General features: G+C 38.5%; 1 protein-coding gene across 1 annotated transcript in view; it reads right to left on the bottom strand.

Annotated features, from left to right (window-relative positions):
* akap13 (A-kinase anchoring protein 13) overlaps positions 1-20,650 on the bottom strand; it is a 116,849-nt gene that overhangs the window by 17,681 nt on the left and 78,518 nt on the right. Inside the window, exons 14-24 of the mRNA XM_059335896.1 lie at positions 20,479-20,644; positions 19,582-19,762; positions 17,895-17,954; positions 14,150-14,209; positions 13,845-14,025; positions 12,014-12,122; positions 9,903-9,945; positions 9,622-9,733; positions 5,226-5,388; positions 2,287-2,354; positions 1,843-1,900 (exon numbers count right to left, since the gene is read on the bottom strand). Of these exons, the coding sequence (XP_059191879.1) occupies positions 1,843-1,900; positions 2,287-2,354; positions 5,226-5,388; positions 9,622-9,733; positions 9,903-9,945; positions 12,014-12,122; positions 13,845-14,025; positions 14,150-14,209; positions 17,895-17,954; positions 19,582-19,762; positions 20,479-20,644 (1,201 nt within the window). The remainder of the gene's footprint in view (positions 1-1,842; positions 1,901-2,286; positions 2,355-5,225; positions 5,389-9,621; positions 9,734-9,902; positions 9,946-12,013; positions 12,123-13,844; positions 14,026-14,149; positions 14,210-17,894; positions 17,955-19,581; positions 19,763-20,478; positions 20,645-20,650) is intronic.

The raw sequence follows: 20,650 nt of genomic DNA on the forward strand, positions 1-20,650 counted from the left end.
TTAAGAACAGTTCAACTCATTATTAAAACCTGGAAGGATAGTGGCAAACCATCATCTTCGAGGGGGAAATGAGGTCGGAAAAGAATCGTGAATTGTAGTAATAATAATAATAATAATAATAACAGTGAAAGAAAGAGAATTTCCACCCAGAGGATTAGGACTAAACAACTGTGTAGCCTTAAGGAAACCACTTATCGGTGAGTCTAATCGGAAAACAAGGCTTCAGTTTGCTGAGGAGCATAAAAACTTGGACTTTGGAGCAATGGAAAAAAGGTCATGTGGTCTGATGAGTCCAGAGTGACCCTGTTCCAGAGTGATGGTTGCAACAGGGTAAGAAGAGAGGTGATGACATGATGCACCCAACATGCCCAGTGCCCACTGTACAAGCCTGTCATCATCATAATCAGTAGCCAAGTGGCCGTAGGTGCACTATGACGTTTTTCACCAGTTCTTTCCATTTTGATCGATCTTCTGCAGTTCTTGATGCATTATACGTTTCAATGGAGGACACGGTCGTTGTTAACCCTGGCAATGACCGATCCGGTATTTGATTGTCTGGTGTAATCATCATAAGTGTTTAATAGTGGTGTCCATCTCCTCTCCAGATGTGGATGGCCGTTGACTCTTGATGAGCTCATGATGATGCCCACTCACCCTCCTCATCAAGTTAAACCTGATGGGGTTGACGTTTTAGTCGCCAACAACTCAACATCTTATGCAAGGTAAAGACAATTAGTTCCTTGAGGTGTTTATCCACCCGCACACCCAAGTACAAGCATGTGGGGGCAGTGCTATGATCTGGGCTTGCTTCAGTTGTTCAGGTCTAGGGTTCAGCAACGGTATCTGGTCAGCTGACGACCTGAATATACTGATTGACAATAACACCGGTTGTGTGTGTGTGCTTGTGTGCTGAGTGGATTTGGTTGCTGGGTTGTGTAGCTGTGAGACTGGCCTGATAGTACTTTTTTAAAAGCAGCTGAGTGTTTTGGCTACGCCCACTAGTTAGTTCCCCTCGGCCTCTGTGCCCATACAGGTACTTTTGTAGCAGCTAACAAACAGTATTCGAATGTGATGTAAATAGTTCTGTGACACTCACGTGATTAAGTGAGTGACAATTTTGACTGTGACATCAGTGACAATAGCCCGACGCGGCTTGTCCAAACAGTCGAGACATCGACAACGTCTTCTCTTTTTTGGTTTCTTGTTCTCGATTCTCTCATCCCAGTCTGCTCTGCTTATTTCTTTTTAAAATGGAGCTGTAATGTTGTGATTTTGTTGAGTTGTACTCATGTCATATCCCGCCTCAACCATATCCAATCAGCATCGACTAGTTAGTAGCAGCTCAGGAAGTACCTACCAGAGGCAGGTTTCTGAGCCGCTACCCGGTGAAGTTGAACAAATTTTGGGCAGATCCTCTCTCCCAAGCCACACCCATAGCGGCTCATTAGAGGGAGAAGTACCTAATGGAAACACACCTATTGATTGCTTTGGCTTGCATCTATGAAATCTTGAATATTGTGTGTTGAGTCTGTGTAAAAATTCAGCATAATGTTGGAGCACTGAGTAGAGCGGACCCCCTGACACTGATATTAATGATGGCCGCGGTAGAGTTGATGTTCCCTGATGTTTATTCCAACAATTAGACACCACTTCAAGTGTGTGCCAAAATCATTTTGATCCATGTCTGTCCAGTTTACAACAGAGTCTTCATGTTGTAAGCTGCTGAGTCAGCTCAAGTCCTGCTGGAGTGGAAGGTGCATCATCTGGCTTTTGCATTTTTTTAGTTAATGCCCATTGCCTTACATGTTCAGTAAGAGTTAGCAAGTTTGTATGTGTTCTTACATTTACTCCTCATGTTCACAGCTGACCCAGGAACAGCTTCTGACACCAGAGAATGCTGCTGGAAACAAACACAGATGAAACATTAGATGAAAGATAATACTTTTGTTTTGGACATGTTACTTTTAGTCTCTGACAGAACAGGGTACAGTCACTGTGAGGTTCAAAGACTCATGTCGATCACTAGTAGTATTCACATGTATGTGTGCTGTTCTGCTACTGTACCAAATAATGTGTGCTATTTTGTGTATAAAGTTGGCCTATTTGTGTTTTTACTGATCTGATTTCTATCAAAACATACCACTTTCTAAATCAAGAAACATTTTTTGTTCTCACAGATCCAAAAGCTGTTGCAACAAGACACTGATAACTAAGGCTAATTCAAGTCCATCTAAGTCATGAATTCAAAGATACTTTTAGATACATTTTTGAGTGTATCAGACCTACCTTAGTTTTGCTCTTTGTACAGACAGACAGACCCTCTCTGCAGCACTTATGGACATGGGCTCCACAGTCTGCAAACAAGACATTATGATGATTAGAACCATGCGTTTTTGACTTCTGGTGGCCACTATGTATAGCCTCTGTCAATGACAACACACACACACACACACACACACACTATAAATAATTAATAATAATAGTAAATCAGTTATTTAAAAAAAAGAAAAGTTTGTTGTAAACAAAAAAAAGCCATTACAGACTCTGTCCACACACGCGCACACACACGCACACGCACACATGCACACGCACACGCACACACACACACACACACACACACAGAGTGATGCAACAGACTGTAAGAGTAGCAGAAGGCCCCTCCCTTCATCTTGCCATTCATGGAACATGGAACAAATGAGATCACACACCACACATGTCAACCCATCATTACAAAACTCAAGTCAGCCAAAAAAAACTATGTGAAAGCTGCAATTTTCATTTGCATACAGACAGTGACTGTCACTTCCTGTTAGTTCTCTTGTCGCCTACTTTCTCACAGTGTGTTCACAAGTCTCAGGAACGTAACAAGCATTGCTCCACTGTTTGTTCACATGTATTTTACATAACCAAAGAAGACACAAAGCTCCTTTCCACACACTGAGTGTTTTGAAAGGAGCTTCCTCAACGTCATTACGTTAAAGTCACAAACTCTCCAATCGTGAGTGTCACACACATTTTGGTCCATGAAGTGGAAATAATATAAAGGAAGAAGAAAGAAGAAAGAAGAAAGAAGAGGAAGTTCCCATACCAAGTTATGGGTTTGTGGTATCAGCAGATGTAAGGTACGGATACGATATCAGTGATTAATCAATAAGCTTTATGCCTCAGTCTGTGGTAGGGATGGGAATAATTAATCTATCATTGATTAATGGTCATTAAGAATTTGGTCAATCATGTGGAATTTTTAATCAATTTTTTGTTTAAATTTTATCTATGACTGCGTATCAGTACTCACTGAACATAAGTTGGATAAAGCTACAGTTTGTAAACTGTGCAATTATTTGCTAGCATGAATTACTAGGTTTAATTTTATCCAAAACTTATTTAAACACAGTATACTTACAGTATCACTTCACATGAGTTTAACGATCGACAGGAAGTCTCTTTTCGTCCTTTCAAAATAAGAGCGTTATTGACTGATGTACAGAACTGTATTATATATACATATATATATATATATATATATATATATATATATGTTTTTATCCATACTGCAGTATGGATGAAAACATAGCGATTAATGGATTAATTGATCGTTAACGTTATAGTTGCTGAAGTTGTCAGGTTTCTTTCAAACGCCCATCCCTAGTCTATGGAAATGACTGAGACCATTCTTTTAGTGTAAAGCTACATCAGGCTTGACCTAAACATGGTGAAAAAAAATCTAAACCAAACAAAAATATTAGATCCAAACTGTCTCTGTTTCCAACGGCTGCTGACTCTACGTCAACCGATATCCGATATTAACTTTGGATCGGTTCATCCCTTATTCATTTGATGGTTACGATGGTTACAGAGTTAAAAAGTTTGGTGCAGTCGCGTTCAAAAGCACTAAAATCATTAACTAGTGAGAAAGTTATAGGTAGTGTTGGGACAACAAAGCTTCATGAACCATTTGCCTTATTTACAGAGCCCACTAGATGGCGCTCTTTGTTCAACAAAAGCCTGAAAACACACTCAATTCCCATTGCTAAAGCCTTTTTATTTAAAACAAGACCACCATCTAGAGAGGTAAAAAAATAAAGTAAATGGTTCACGAAGCTTCATTATCCCTTCACTAGTTATCGGAAAGATTAACTATTGTTTTGCAATATGACTAGAAATAATGTGTGGATGGATGACCTTTGTAACAGCTGATGCAGACAGTCTCGTTTCATTCACTAGTCATAATAGTAATGAACATTTTCCAACAGGATGACTAACAAACTAACATAAAAGAGTATGCCCACGGTTTCTGCTTTCTTTCTGCAGGTCTGGAAACAAATTTGAACTGTGAACTAATATGACTGTAGTGTTGTTACTGCATGTGGATTCCTGCTAGAGGTGTGAATCAGCAGAGGCCCCATGATACGATTTTATCCCAAAACTTGAGTCACGATACGATATTACTGAGATTTTAAGCATTTTACGATATGGTGAGTATTGTGATACAATACATTGTGATTTAACTGTTTAACGGCATTTTGTGTCCACAAAATTAAATTCAATCAAGAATTGTTTTGTCAAATAAGAGAAAATTCTCAGTCTATTCATCTCACTTCAGTCTTTTTATTTCTCCACAATGAGACATAAGCCACATTTTTTTGAATGAAACATAAAAAAGCCTAAATTTGCAGCGTTATTTTACTCCTTATTTCGACACACATGGTGCCTATAGGTTCCTTAGATCTTCTAGTTTCATATGATACCAGTATCTCCAGTATATTCCCAAAATGAGCCTGCTATGGTCTCCAAAAAAAAAAAGCAAAAATATATATAAAAAAATATTATATTATATTATATATATTATATTATTATATTTTTTATAATATAAAAAAATGACAGCCAGCTGGACGTCGAAACGCTAAATATCGATACTTGGCGGCTATGAATCTAATAAATAAATAAATAAAATATAATATTGCAAGGCAAAATATGGCAATACTATGCTGTATCAATTTTTCCCCCCACCTCTAATTCCTGCTGTGAGAAACAAAGAGAAAATGGGACAGACGTGTCACAGTTAAACTACTTAGGGAGGCAAAGGGAGGACGAACAAAAAGAAAGAAAGAAGGAAGGAAGGGGAAGTTTACAGGAGACAGAGGAGACAAGAAAGCTCGTCTGGCACTTGGAAAAGACAGAAGGGAAGGAAAGAGAAAGGAAAAACAGGTGTGAGTAATTCTTACTGTTGCAGAGGAAGGTTTCCTTATTGTTCAGAAGTTTGGTGCAGTGCTGACAGACTGTGGAAGAAGACGGACTGACTGGGATGAAGAGATGACCGTTAGCGCTCTTCTTTTCTCTCTCCTTACTCTCTCGCTCCTTCTCTCCTTTCCTCTCCTTCTCCTTCTCCTGGAAGCAATAAAAGAGAAATAATGAATAGGTTATTTTATCTATAAACAATAGAAATCGCCAGTTTTTATTTTTCCTTTTGGGTGGGGGGAGTGGATTGATTCACCTGTTAAAATTCCGCTGTTTTTAATTTAAGGAATATATTGGAGATAGTATTATATGAAATATTATATGAAACTAGAAGATGTAATGAATCTATAGACCCCAAGCATGTCAGGATAACATGTCGGGAAGTTGTTGAAAAAATGCTAACGTGAGCCCTTTTACACCCCATTTGTTGTTCAGCAATACTTCAGTAAAGGCATGGCTGCATTAGAGAGCAAATTAAATGACTTATTTTTATAGGCCAACCAGGAAGTAGCATCGCCATTGGATCTATTCAGAATTCGTCTATTCGGGATTTTTGCATTGGATTTTGGATCATTGCAGAAAATAAGCTCTGTGACAAATGAACACCACTTTTATTATGTTTGAAGCTTTAATGCAGACGACAGAAGTAAAAAGCTAACGTTATGCTATAGTGAACTACACCACGGTCACATGGCTTCTACGTCACTACTGTTGCGCTTCAGACGGTCTCCGACAAGCTAACCAGCAGGTTGACAAGCTAATGAATCCGTAGCCTAATGAATACAACTCTTCTCTTATATTTCGGTGTTTTTTGTGATTGTTATTGCAACTTTCAGTTTGCAAACTGTAGCTTCATGCAACTTAATTCTCAGCTCATTGGCTTATTGACGTACAGCCGCAGAACTGAATGCTCGGCCGTGTTTCAGTTCAGTGACATCGAGTAAATATTCCATGTGATCGACCAAATTCTTAACAACAATTAATCGATCAACGATTAATTATTCCCATCCCTACTGCTGACACCGCATCAAACAATCTGCCCATCTCCGTTCTATAATCCTCACTAGTCAACAAGACCATGAGATACTTAAACTCCTTCACTGGGGGAAGTGACTCACTCCCAAACCAGACACAACTATTCAATGATGAAATTTGTTGCCAACTATGATTATCATCAAATTAAATCGATATAATCGATTCGTTGTTGCAGCCCTATTTGTGAGGGTTATTGGCAGGCAGATTGAGTCACACACACTCATCTTCTTACCTCATCTGATCCAGTTTCTCCTCTCCGCCTCACAGAGCGTCTGAATCTCTTACACAGCATGGCTATAGCTATAACTGTCTTACTTTCTCCTGTCTGTCCCTCTACACTGTTTCTCTGTCCGTCTGTCCTCTTCTAATCCTCAACATAAGTCCTGTCTGCCTGAATTTCTTTCTCTGTCTGGGCATCCTGTTGCTGCTTTTGGGCTTTAGTAAGAGTGTATAAGCTGGTGCTGCAAGTCAGTCTGCTTTGAAATCAGGAAATGAGCCAACATCTAACATCTGTGCACATGCACCGGTGCACACGCACACGCACGCACACACACACACACACACACACACACACACACACACACACACACACTGTTCCTCTTTCACTGTCTATCTGCAGACTTTGCAGAATTCTTGTCAACTTCTCAGAGCCACCATTTTAGCATACGCCCCCAAAATATATGTTGGTATCTCATGACGAAAGTTCATATTTCATTATGCATTGTGAATGTTGGATTAAAGTTGACAAACATTTCTCCTTTTTTTCTCTTTTTCCCCTTTTCTCTGAATTTGCTTTTAATGAGGTTTAGCTCAGCAAATATTTTCATCTCATTCACTAATTTGAATATTTAGTTTCACTTCAATTTCTATTTAGTTCCAGTTTTAATTTTAGTTTGCTGGGTATGGGTCATATTCTTCTAAAGACATAATAATGGAGGAGATCAGTTGTATTTGGGATGCATAAATGTAAAGCACCAGCTTATGAAACAAATATGATTTGAGAATTATAAACTCAAAATAATGCACCTTAAAAGCAAATGTCAATACATATTCTGCAGAAATCTAAACTCAGTCCTAGCACTGAGCATTTTTACACTTCATTCATGTATTTTATCTGTAGGTCTGTTCTCTTGGTCTGGAGATGTGAAAACACTGTACGTTTAAGTACTGTGCCTTAGTTTTGGCTTCCATAGAAACCACGGTTGGTCACAGATGAATGAGAATGTAGGTGTGAAGACTTGTGAAACTATAGCAAAGGTTAAGTCAGGCAGGAAGACTATCTCATTGCATGCTTAGGCTGGTTGTTTATGTCTCATAAATTCAGACATTCGCTCACTGCTGTCAATGTCTGGGACTGTCAATCTTGTTGTCAGCTGTTTTCATCAGATGGCCACATTAACTCCACAACATAGCAACACACCTATATTGTGAGCCTGTCCTCTTTCTGTTGTTCCTATTTAAAATATGCTTAAAATCGCAGTGCCTTTGGTGTGTTCATGCTGCTGCAACACATGATTACTCATCATCCCATCAGCCAACCAGTCTGCAAGAGTCAAAGTATCTCTGTCTAGGCTTCATCATCACATATCACCTGTTGTATCTGTTATAATTCTCTCATTTTACCTATTATAATAATCTCATTTCACTTGTTATAATCATCTCATATGACCTGTTATAATCTTATTTTAGCTGTTATAATAATCTCATTTCACTTGTTATAATCATCTCATATGACCTGTTATAATATCTCATTTCACCTGATTTAATCATCTCATATGATCTGTTATAATCTCATTTCACCTGTTATAATCATCTCATATGATCTGTTATAATCATCTAATTTCACCAGTTACAATCATCTCATATGGTCTTTTTTAATAATCTCATTTCACCTATTATAATAATTTTCACCTATTATAATAATTTCATTTCACCTGTTCATTTCACCTGTTTTATAATCAACTCATATCATCTGCTATAATCATCTCATATGATCTGTTATAATTGTCTCATTTCACGTTATAATAACTTCATAGCATCTTTTATAATCATCTCATATCTTTTGCTATTATCATCTCTCATTGTCTGTAATAATCATCTCATATTGACCAAACATTCGTTTCTCTAGAAGCACTGCTGCTCTCTCAGAGGAAAATAGTTTTTCAAATATGTTTGGAAATGTTATTTTTCTTGGTCATCACAATAACAAGAAGGGATGTTGGTCTGACACCAAACTGTAACCAACGTCAAACAAAACACTGACACACATCCCATGAACTTACTACATTGAGATCATCTGTAAGGCAACAAGGAAACCACAGTGCTCTTTAACTTCCTGTGATGAATAGCTGATGGTGTTGCTGATGTTGTTGCAAGGCCAACTGCACTAATAAAGACACAGAATCTCCCCTGTTGTGTGCATGTGTACATAACATATATACTCATACTGAAAATTCTCATGGACGTAATGTCTGAGGCTGTGGCTAGTTTCATCATGGATATTCACTGTTAGCCTGTAGGACAGTGAGTTTGTGTGTGTGTGTGTGTGTTGTGTCAGTCATCCCTGTTAGCAGTTATCTAAGGGTCTCTGCAGGTTTCAACAAGTCTAATTTAAGACTTTTTTAAAGACTTATTTAAGACCATAATGAATACAATTTAAATTACATTTCACATCCATACTGACAAAAAAATACAAAAGACATGAAGGACAATCGGAGGCCCCGGAATTACTTTTTTTTCTTGCAGAAGTTGTAGTGTGCTTAAGATATGTGTCCATCCACCTGCTTCCATGCATTAAACTGTTCGTTCTGGAGCACCAAATCGCTGAACTTGCACTTACCCATCTTAAACAAGTAATTTGGCTTTTTCGTTAATTTTTCTCGGCTTCTATGCTATAGCCTGTAACACACCGCGGTGCGCACAGCACACCAGCTGGTTGTGCTCGATAAAATCTGCACAGGCAGTTAGATTCGTTTTCTAGTTATATTACAGCGTCCTCAAAAATTTAAAATAAACTTTTAAAAGTGAGACTGAAGTTTATGCATTTGTTTTATATTAAAGTAGCGTTGATACATTTTTAAGACCTTTCAAAAAATAATATTTAGGACATTTTATGAGATTTTAAGAGAATTTCAGACATTTAAAGGCCTTAAATTCAAATTATTATTAGATTTTAGACGTTTTAAGACTTTTTAAGACCCCGCGGATCACCTGCTGACTGGACACACACGTGTTATTGGGCTGTATATATTGCAGCATGGCTCAACAATGCAGCAGTTAACAGAGCAACCACTTGTGTGCAATGTCCCATCATGACAAAATACATAAATACCATCATAACTTTCTCACCTTGCCCTTTTTGCTCATCTTGCTGCGGAGGTAGCTAAATGTCCGGCTGATTTTAGGTCCTCCTTTTCCCTCGAAGTCGGTGCGGAGAGGGCCCGGCTCCTCCTCTGAAATACTGACAAACACACACATGACCATTAAGCCACTCAGCTTTAATAAACATAGCAAAGAAGAGTAAAAAAACATGCTCATTTTTCATCTGGCAGGTAATGCCAAGTATTAAAGTTATTGTCTACAGGTGTAAGAGTGTCGTTTAACATGTAAAAAGACATTTTAGTTCCTACCTGTATTCCAGTGAGCCAGAATTACTGGAGAATGAGCTCACTCCTACAGGAAGCAAAGAGGACACATCATTTGATTTACTCTGTTTACATGACAACTGCAACAAATGTCACTTCAATGGTGATAAAATGCAGATTAAGAAGTGAAGAGGATCACACAGGAGAAACCGAGAGGGTAAGGCATGTGTGCACAAGGATATCAGCAGAAAGGAAAACAAACAGGAGACAACCTTTGCATGTAGCAATGACAAAAATCCATGTTTTTGGTCTTGTACAGCTACATACAGTCAGTAGAGATCAGTAGTCGGTGTATTGTACATTTTAATTTTAGATTATAGGTTTAATACTGAAAAAACAAACCTGATCCAAGTCCAGCCAGAGGAACAGTTTAATGCATTTAAAGGTTGTGAGAAACCAAAACTCGACATTTAGAAGAGGATGAAACAGGATGGTTATCATGGTAGCACCTCCAGAGACATTATTTAAACTCAGGATTATTTTAATTGTTGAACAGACTCAGTGTTAGAAGTTAATCCCATCTTACTCTAATATGTGCATGTTTTATATATCCATATTTATATATAAAAGTAATAATAAACAATTTGCCAAAAGCAAGCTGCCTTCTCAATGACTTTATGATCCTCCAGAGTTGAATGTGATGTATTTTTAGCCTCAGGTGTGCTTTGTAGAGCTCACTCTTGCTTGAAGAGGGACCAAATGTTTTCAATGGGGTTTAAGTCCAGAAAGCAACAGGGACACCTCTTCATTTTTAACCCTGGCAACCTCCCATATGTCCAACTCCTTTGGTGTATTTTTTAAGCTCTCAAACAACTAAATTTGCATGATACTACATCATCGACACCTGCAAAAGGACTGCTTCAATGTCAAGGATCCTCAGAATTCTACCAGTGAATTTCCAAGGTGTCTTTGTGTATCCTCGGCACACCATAATGCTTTGCTCTTCTTCTTCTTTGGATTTTTTTGCTGGTTTGCAATCCAGTGTATAGGTGCATTACTGCCACCTGCTAGACTGTAGTGTGGAGCAGTAGATCCGATACTAAGGTTTTTCCATCGGAAGAAGTTCCCAGCCTGTGCCCGGCCAGTGCCCAATTGCAAACGGTTCTTTGGTTTTCAACCGCCAAAGAGCCGGCTAACGGCTGGGAAAAACGGGTTCCACAGCGGCACCAACTCTTTGGTAGTCTTGAGCCGTGAACCGCTACCTCAGGGGCTGGGGGCGGGGCTATTGGACCAACAAGACATAGTCAGTGCCTTTGAAAGAGACCAACTAAAACGTGTATCATTTATTTGATTTTTAAAATTTTTTTAATGTGATTGATACGGGCCATCGCTAGCGTGCTAACTTTATCGGCCGATCGATAGCTTGCTAATATTAGCGGCCGATCATAGCGTGCTAACATTAGCTGGCGATCGATAGCGTGCTAGCGTTAGCGGGCTAGCAAGACCGAGACCAACTAGGCAACGTTGACAGACCAACGAAAACATGAATCATTCATTTGTTTGATTTGTTAAACTACAATGTGATTGATGCAGGCTGGCAGGCTAACGCTGGCGGGCTATCGGGACAGCGCTAGCTAACTGCGAACCACCTGACCACTGGTGGGGCTCTGGACGGACACCAGCTCCCGGTCGAAAAACCCTATATGAGATTCATCTGATTGTGCAGTTTCTCTAGAAGGTGAACACATTTTAGTGAGCACTTGTTGTGTTGTTGGACAGTGTTAAAGGACACCAAACCAACAGAGGACACATGGGGACTACAGCTACATTTATCATACTTACTCCCTCCCTCCTCCTCCTCGTCGCTGGAGGAAGAGCCAATAGAAAAGAAGCGTCTATTTTTGGAAAGGAGCGGGGAGATACTGAGGGAGAACCTGATTCGTCGCTTTGATCGAGGAAACCCACTCACTAATGGGTGCGGACGGGATGGAGCGGGATGAACAGGAAAGTAAAAGAACAATCTTATTGCACAAGTTCAAGAGGACAACTTTCAAACTACAGGAGGGCAACGAGATGAAGGGATGAAATGAAGGATGAATAAATCTGACAGGAAGTAAAAAATAAAACACAAAAGATGCCGATAAGAAGAAACTCACCATCTATGTCGCGGTGACTGATGGTAACCATGGAGATGGATTTGGTGAGGTTTTGGTGATGGAACATGGCAGGACAGCTGTTTGTCACAGACAGTACCTGATGTGATGTCTAAAAACACACAAAGGAGAAATCATCAATATTATATATGCAAAACTACATGTTATATGTTTTTTTTTTCTATTCTATTTACTGTAACATTGTTGTATTATACTACATAGTATGTTAAACAAGTTATACTATATACACTGTAAAACTATACCTGTAATACTATGTTATACTTTTCTACTGTACTATATATTATGCTATGCTATACTTTATTTCTTTACTTCATTTTTACTATACTAAAGTGAGGGAAATAAGTATTTGATCTCATGCCAATTTTGTAATTATTGCAAAATTTTCCCACTGACCAAAACATGAACAGTCTATAATTTTAATGGTAGGTTTATTTTAACAGTAAGAGACAGAATATTAAAAAAAATATCCATAAAATCACATTATATAAAAGTCATACATTTAGTTTAGAAGAAACCTGCCAACTCGCTTCATTTTTTTTAGAGCAAACTATAGACTTATCTTTTTAAATTGGCTTTGACTTGAACCATTTTCAAAGCTTTTTCTGCTCATGCATCTTAGTGTTACAACATCTTCTCTTTTGTTTTTCTTTTATTTATCTATTTGCTACTATTTATTTATTGTTTTATTTTTTTATCTAGCTTTTTTTTTTTTTACTTTTTATTGTTATTATTTACTTTTGTTTTTTATTTTATTTTATCTTACCTTACTTAATTTTATCTAACTAATTTCTAGCCTGCCTCCAGTGTTTCCTCACTGCTCCACGTTGAGATGGCGCTTTCTCAGTTTGTGCTTTGTTTTTAATGGGATGGAGGGTCAGGGGTGGAGGGTTGGGGATGGGAGGAGGGTGTTTGCTTGTTTCTATGTTTGTTAGTATTATTATTATTATTATTACTTTCTCCTTTTTTATGTAAAGCACTTTGTGTTACATTTCTCTTTTGTAAAAAGTGCTATACAAATAAAGTCTGATTGATTGATTGATTGATTGAACTCGAGCATCTATAACGTTAATGATCAATTAATCGGACGCTATTATTTGGAAAGGACGAAAAAAGACTTCCCGTCGATCGTAAAACTAACTCAAGTGAGATTAAACTGTAGAGATAACGTCAATGAGTTCAATGTTTTATGTTTTAGCCCCCGAAGAGTTATGAGGTTAGTTTTCACAGTAATCTTGCATATTTAAGTGTGTTTTGTGTTTAAATAAGTTTTAGATAAGATTAAACCTAGTAATTCATGCTAGCAAGGTTTGATACAGTAAGCTAGATTTGCTCCAATTAATACTCTTGTATTTCTGTGTGTTTTATAATTGTTATTGCAACTTTCAGTTTGCAAACTGGAGCTTTATCCAACTTAATTCTCAGCTCATTGGCTTATTGACGTATGGCTGCAGAACTGAACGCTCAGCCGTGTTTCAATTCAGTGAGTACTGATACACAGTCAGAGATACAATTAGAATGAAAAATACACAGATCAATTAAAAATTCCACGTGATCGACCAAATTCTTAACGACCATCGATTTATTATTCCCATCCCTAGCAGGAAGCTAGATTTGAGCAGAGCTTCTCACTGAAGACTAAAGACCCTGTTGCGATCCTAGATGAACACACACACACACACACACACACACACACACACACACACACACACACACACACACACACACACACACACACACACACACACACACACACACACACACACACACACACACACACACACACACACACACACACACACACACACACACACACCTGGCTGTCGATGCTGCTCCCGTCTCCTTCCTGCTCCTCCTCAGTGAGGGACACCAGGGAGCCTCTCTCCTGGCTGTCTGGACGTACACTCCTCCCTGCAGCCCTCTCCTCCTGATCACTGAGGATGGGACACTGAGCCAGCAGCGCTGCCCTCTCCACCTCCAGACCCTCCAGGCTGTAGCTGGGTGAAAGGAGACACACAGGAACAGAACTGTCAGGTCTTTTTACGTGTTGTTTGGCTGTTTTACATGCTAGTTCATGCTTTGGCCTCTGAAGGAAAGCTTTTATCGTTATTGACCTATTACCTTCTGTTGTCTATCTGCCCCTGATCGGGAGGACGCAGGTTGGATGGACACCAACTCATACTGGAGAAACGGAGAGATAGAGGGATGAAGGGTGGATGAACAAAAGAGAAGAGATGTGTGAGAGAAAGATGATTAGATATTTGATGAAAGTATGGTTTAAATCTGAATGAGTCTGAGGAGATGGACTGATGGAAGAGTTGTGTTGGAGAAGGTTATGGAGAATGATTTCTAATTATGTTATTTTAGTTGAGTTTTAATAGTCTATTGACACATCTGACTGCTTGGTATTAACAGATTCTACCTAAAGGAGACGTTCAGTAAGAGGACTCAGAGCATGTTTTACTGCTGTTCTTTAACCCTCTGGGTCCACTTTAATTTACTACCCTTTCGAGCCCTTTGGGCTGAAAATGTCCACCTCCAAACAAAATGCTATAAAAACTTTACAGATTAATATTTTTTTCTACTTTTTTCTGCATAAATCTCTTAAACAACTTCTGCCCTGCTCAAAACTACCAAACATTCAAAGATTTTGAGGATTTTAACCCTTTAAATGCCAGTTTGATTGCACAATGTCACTGTTTTTCAAAGAAAAACACAAAAAAAATTGAGTTATTTTCCATATAATAAATAATTTTTGGCTGAGCCATTGGTTTTTATCACAGCCTTGAGTAGGTCAAAGATTAAGAACAAAATTGATTTTGATGCATTTTTAGTTTTTGTGTAGTGTCTGTAGATTTAAAATGAAAAAAACCCTTTTTGGCCACTTGATGGCAGACATGTCCACTTCCAAATAACGCTTTAAAATATTACTGATATATAATTTTTTCCAACTTTTTGGGGTTAAATATTTTGATCAACTTCAGTCCTGATAAAAACTATCAAATATTCAATTATTTTCAGGATTTTAACCCTTTAAATGCCAGTTTGATTCCATGATGTCACTGTTTTTCAAAGAAAAAACAAACAAAAATTGAGTTATTTTCTATTTAGTAGATCATTTTTGGCTGGGGCATTTATTTTTTATCACAGTCTTGGATATGTCAAAGATTAGCAACAAAATTGATTTTGATGCATTTATAGTTTTTTTGTGTAGTGTCAGATTTAAAATGTACTACCCTTTTATGGCAGACATGTCCACTTCCAAAAACACTATAAAACTATTACTGATATATATTTTTTCAACTTTTTTGGGTTAAATCTTTTGATCAACTTCATTCCTCATCAAAACCATCAAATATTGCATAATCATCAGGATTTTAACCCTTAAAATGCCAGTTTGACTACATTATGCTAATATTTTTTATAAAGCAGATTTGCTGTGTTTTGTTAGATGTGTGTGTGTGTTTGCTGTTTCGTGTATCTTGACCTCACAATATTAATCTGTAAAGTTTTTATAGCATCCTTTTTTGAGGTGGACATTTTCAGCCCGAAAGGGCTCGAAAGGGTAGTAAGCTTGTATACAGTGTATTATAGAGCCATTAGAAAAAATTCAATTAGAATTTCAAAATATATCAAGAAAGAAATTCTTCTTCCAAAAATCATGTCATTTGCAGTATCACAGCCAAAATTATTGCCAAAAATAAAGTGAAAAATTTCTGAAATGGCTGAAAATGTCCTTAGTGGGCCCAGAGGGTTAACAGTAAATGGTAATTTCTACCGTTATGATTGTAAGACCTTTACACAGAAGGTGCACATGGAGCTGCAGACATAATCCTTGCATCTGAGAGCTACCACATTGTAAAATATTAAACTGAGGGTGTAATGCAGGCTTTTGCATGCTGACAGAACCAGGCCTGCACAAGCTGCATGCTGTAAAACTAGATTATGGACTAGGTTGTGAGTCAACAGCGAAACAACATGGTGAGCTTTTGTTCTGGTATTGTGTGGGAGAAGAAGTATTGTAAATGGTATTTCATGTCAGAAAATCATTTGATATGATTTTTTTCCCCAAAGTCAGTGAAAAGCCAAGTGTTCAGGTCCTGGTTGTGTGGAAATCAGACTCTTGACAGAGTGACCCAACTCATCTGACAGAGCAAATAAAACATGAGTGGACAGATTTGTCTGGTTTGCGAACTGTTTTTTGTTGTTGTTGTAGTTTTAGAATAAGAAATTCACTGAGAAGGTCCCTACTAGGGCTGGCCGATATGGCAAAAAAAAGATCAAGATATATTTTTTCATATCGTCTGATCTTGATTATTATCACATTTTTTATATTGTTTTTAAACTGCCAGTTTTAAAGCATCTGTACTGAAAACTAAAGACACTAGAGATTAGTTCAATATTTCCTTCAACATACAAAGTAAATAAAGCAAATTAAATAAGATAAACATAGAAAAATATAAAAACATTTTTTTTACTCAACAGTACAACAAATGTAGGAAAATATAAAATAACACAGTGAACTACTTTACAGCCCTGAGTGTTTTTGCAGGTATGCAAGACCCAAAATAAACAAATTGTTGCTCATACTGCGCAAAAGATGACACGATTGATTGCTACTTTGGTCTGGTGGCTGCACCGCTAGTAGTGGCTGAACTGCTAATGCTACATGTGCTGGCAGCAGTGGCAGGCTGTGCAGACTCTGCTCGCATTTTCATCACTTGGGTGGTACTTCTTCAAATGATTAAACAGACTTGTTAGAAAGCCCACGCTGTTAATGTTTTGTTAACTTATTTATTGAACTATGTTCTATCCAGTAATAACTTGTTTCTCTGTAAGTTGTCATATGTCCTAAGCTTTTGAACGAACCATCGCTGTTCCGACGCAAATTAATGCATCATACTTATGTGTGAATTTCCGTGTTCTGATATGAGAAAATATGCTCACAGCTGATCACCTTAATCAACCTGAAATTTATCGCGATCACTAATCTCGATCATATCATCGCCCAGGCCTAGTCCATACATATTTCTTATTACACTCAACATTACATCAACAAAGCCATCCATTATAAACTGACGATATGCAGCGATCAGAAAATACATTTGAAACACAATCCCTGGATTGACTGGTCCCAGGTGGTATATCAAGTTGGAAGGTGGACAGAAGCTTGTTAGTCTCCTAATTGCCTCCTGTTCTCACTGTGGTTATGATACTAATCCCACAGGTTGACTTGATGCAGACAGATGTTTGTCCCCAGCTGCTGACATGTTGATATGTTGGAGCTGACACATATCCCTGCACCACATTAGACTGAATCACTCCTGCTCCCTCAGTCCCACCAGATGGAGTGGAGCCATTTCTTTTATTCCATTAATACATTTCCCAATGGACACCATTCATTGTACTGGGAGTAAGTGTAGACTGTAATTTGAGCAGTCAGAGGCTGGAAAGATGAATCACTGCACTCCAGCCGTTAAAGACGGAATTTCTAAACTGGACTGAAGTTGAATAATGACACTATGATGTTTCGAGGTGGACACACTTTGTTATCCACTGTGGTATGAAAACACACTGAGCTTTCTACATGCAGAAGAATATCAGTATTTCCACATTGTTGTGTTGTAGACAGTGTTTCCACTTTGTGTCTAACTGCTCAGCTCATTAGTGACTAATGTGAGCATGAATAAACGGATTGAATCCGGAGCTGAATTACTGGATGTCTCATGTGGAAAGCGTGGACAGTGACTCACTGACATATCAGTCTTGTTAGAGCCGGCCCTTTGGCTTACAAACACAATATAGAGCAATAGAAACAAGAAGACTGTGGAAATGTAAAGCAACAGAGTGATGGATAAAGCTGTACCTTCTCCTGTGGAGGGGGGGCTTGGCTCTCTTCACCTCTCCTGACAGACTCTTGAAAGAGCTGAAAGAAGGGACAGATGGACTGTTAGTGGACAGAAAGGGAGGGATCGACAGAGACAGTTGGATTAGACAACAGAGGTGAGGTATATTCTGTCTAAAGCCAATGTCACTGACTGGAAGTGTTCTATTAAGATTTGCCAATAACTTGTGATGATTATGCTGACTCATCTTTTAAGGCTAAAATCTTATGGTGGCAATAGAAGCTCAATGCACCATCAATACGGTTGTTGTGTTTGGTCTAGTTCGTTGTGTGTTTGTATTTGGTTGCGTTATGTGTATCTCGTTGCCTCAGACTCCCAGCGTGTTGTTTTTTCCCCCTCTTGTGTATCTGTCTTTCTGTGAATGAGTTCTTAAACCCAGAAGTAAGTTAGCACTTAGCGCCCTGGGGTCTAACCTCTCAAACTCAATGAGGATTAGGAATGGGTTGGTGGTTAGATGCCTGAAACAAAGTCTGTGGTTAACACAAGCTTGCGTTTTATTGTATGACATAAAATACGTTAGCCCCCACTTGTGAAATTTGAAGTTTCTACGTGTCCTTAAAAATATGGTTGCTAACAAGTGACTAAATGAGACCACAGTGGTTGTCGGGGACATTAAACATCATCATCTGGACACGGACGGCAACTCTGTCACTAGTCGCCTCACAGCCTCTAGTCGTGTTTTCAGTGCTCTTGTGAACTCTTGTAGATTGTAGATTCAGTTAATAAACACTTTATTAGGCTGCGGTTTTGCTAGCTTGCTAAAACAGCTGGTTAGCTTGTCAGAGAGCATCTGAATCAAAACAGTCGTGACTTTAAGTCATGTGACCATGGTGTAGCTCACAATAGCTGCATTAACGCTTCAAACATCATAAAAGTGGTGTTCATTTGTGAAGATTATCCAGCTGAACAAATCATGTCAGCAGCAGAACTGTGTGTTTGCCACAGAGCTTATTGTCTGCCATGATCCAAAATCCAATGGAAAAAACCCGTAGACAAATTCTCAATAGACCCCAATGTGATGCTACTTCCGGGTTGGCCTACAAAAATACAACCCCACCTCCTTTCAGCAGCAAGTTTTGAAAAACTGTTTAAACCTTTCTCCATGCCTCCTGTGTGTCCCTGCTATTGGGCCCCCTCTTTATGGTTACAGTTGGGTGTTTGTATTAGGTGGTTTTCGGTGTATCTGGTTGTGTTTTGTACATGTGGTTGTGTCTTTGGTTGTTTTTTTGGGGCTTTTTTTGGATGTCTGACAATTTTGCTCCAAATGTTTGCACATTACTTCATTAATGTGTGCAGAAATGTAGTTAGAGGTGCATTTTACCCTTTGTCTGTTTTTATCGACTTTTGTAGAGACAAAGTGTGTCAACCAGATTTAGCATATCTCCTCCTTCAAATGCATTTTTACAAGTAAGTAAATCACATGACTTTTTTATTTTAATGATGAATGTGTAGAATGAGGTCTGTATCTTTGACAGTGGAGAAGGTGAGAACAGACCGAGAGAAAACAAAGAAATGTTTTCCCATTGTTTCATGATGTGCGTCCGTGCTTTGGACTCGAAGAGATGTTAGGACTAGATATTTTAAAATGTTAACCCAGAAAGAAAGTCTTCAGGATGTTATTAGTCACATATGTTAGACTGCCAGTACCTGCGCTGTGCCATGTCCATATCTGCTGCAGTGTTGTTTCTCCCCGGCTCCCAGCTGTGACGACGGAACGGAGACAAGGAACGGATGGAAGCTCGCAAGATGGCAGAGGAGACTGGATTTCCTAAAAGCTGGTCTTTTTTCTCTTCTTCTTCTCCTCCTCCACCTTCTGTTTCTCCTCCTCCTTGGATTAATAACAGAAAAACAGAACTGTTATCCACTGGCAACATTAGCTTTTTTAGGTTTATTAATCCTCCTGTTATGTTGCGGGTCAAATGAACCCATTTCAAAGTTTAAAAATCTAAATACATTGACATATTTAGGCCAATGTCATGTATAACCATTGTATTTGATATGTAGATCTTTCCAGTGTACATAAAAACATTTTCAACATGCATTTTTTATTAAAAAATGAGTGAATTATCCTCATTGAACCATGATCTGTGAGAGGTAAAGAACAGCAATGTTTATTGGGATTTTTTAGTTTCTGACACTTTTGGGTAATTAAACATGCCCCGGGTAAAACTGACCCACGAACATTATTGTTGTTCCTGAGAAACGAACATAACAGGAGGGTTAAAGGGGAATCTATGTTGGATTTTTAACTTGATCAGCCATGACTAGCCACCATCTGATCAGCACATATATACTTGTATAGTATACTGAGATACAGCTCAGTGCTGTGTGTTTTAGTTCTAGTCGTAAATCTCTCGTTTTTATTTTGGTTATGTTAATGTTGAAAGTTTAGATTGTATAGGGGTTTAGAACATTATGATATGAGTAGTACACTTCTGTTTTGTAAACCCTTATTGTCAATATACCTAGAAAAGACATTGCTGGGATTCTTCAGAAAAATATAAAAGCTTCTGTGAGAAAACATAACAGAACACTGTACTTTACCTCTGTCCTCCGTTTCTGACTTCCAGGACAGTATGGAGTTCTGAGGGGCCACGGTGTCATGTGTGCCCGCTGACAGAGCCCCCTCGCAGGGTCTGACGGCTCCCTGTGTGGAGGAACAGGAGGCCCGGGCCCCTCTGTCCCTGTGACCGGGGGGAGGATCTTTAGGCTGGAG

Source organism: Centropristis striata, chromosome 6 (genome assembly GCF_030273125.1).
Source record: "Centropristis striata isolate RG_2023a ecotype Rhode Island chromosome 6, C.striata_1.0, whole genome shotgun sequence".
Classification (NCBI taxonomy): Eukaryota; Metazoa; Chordata; class Actinopteri; order Perciformes; family Serranidae; genus Centropristis; species Centropristis striata.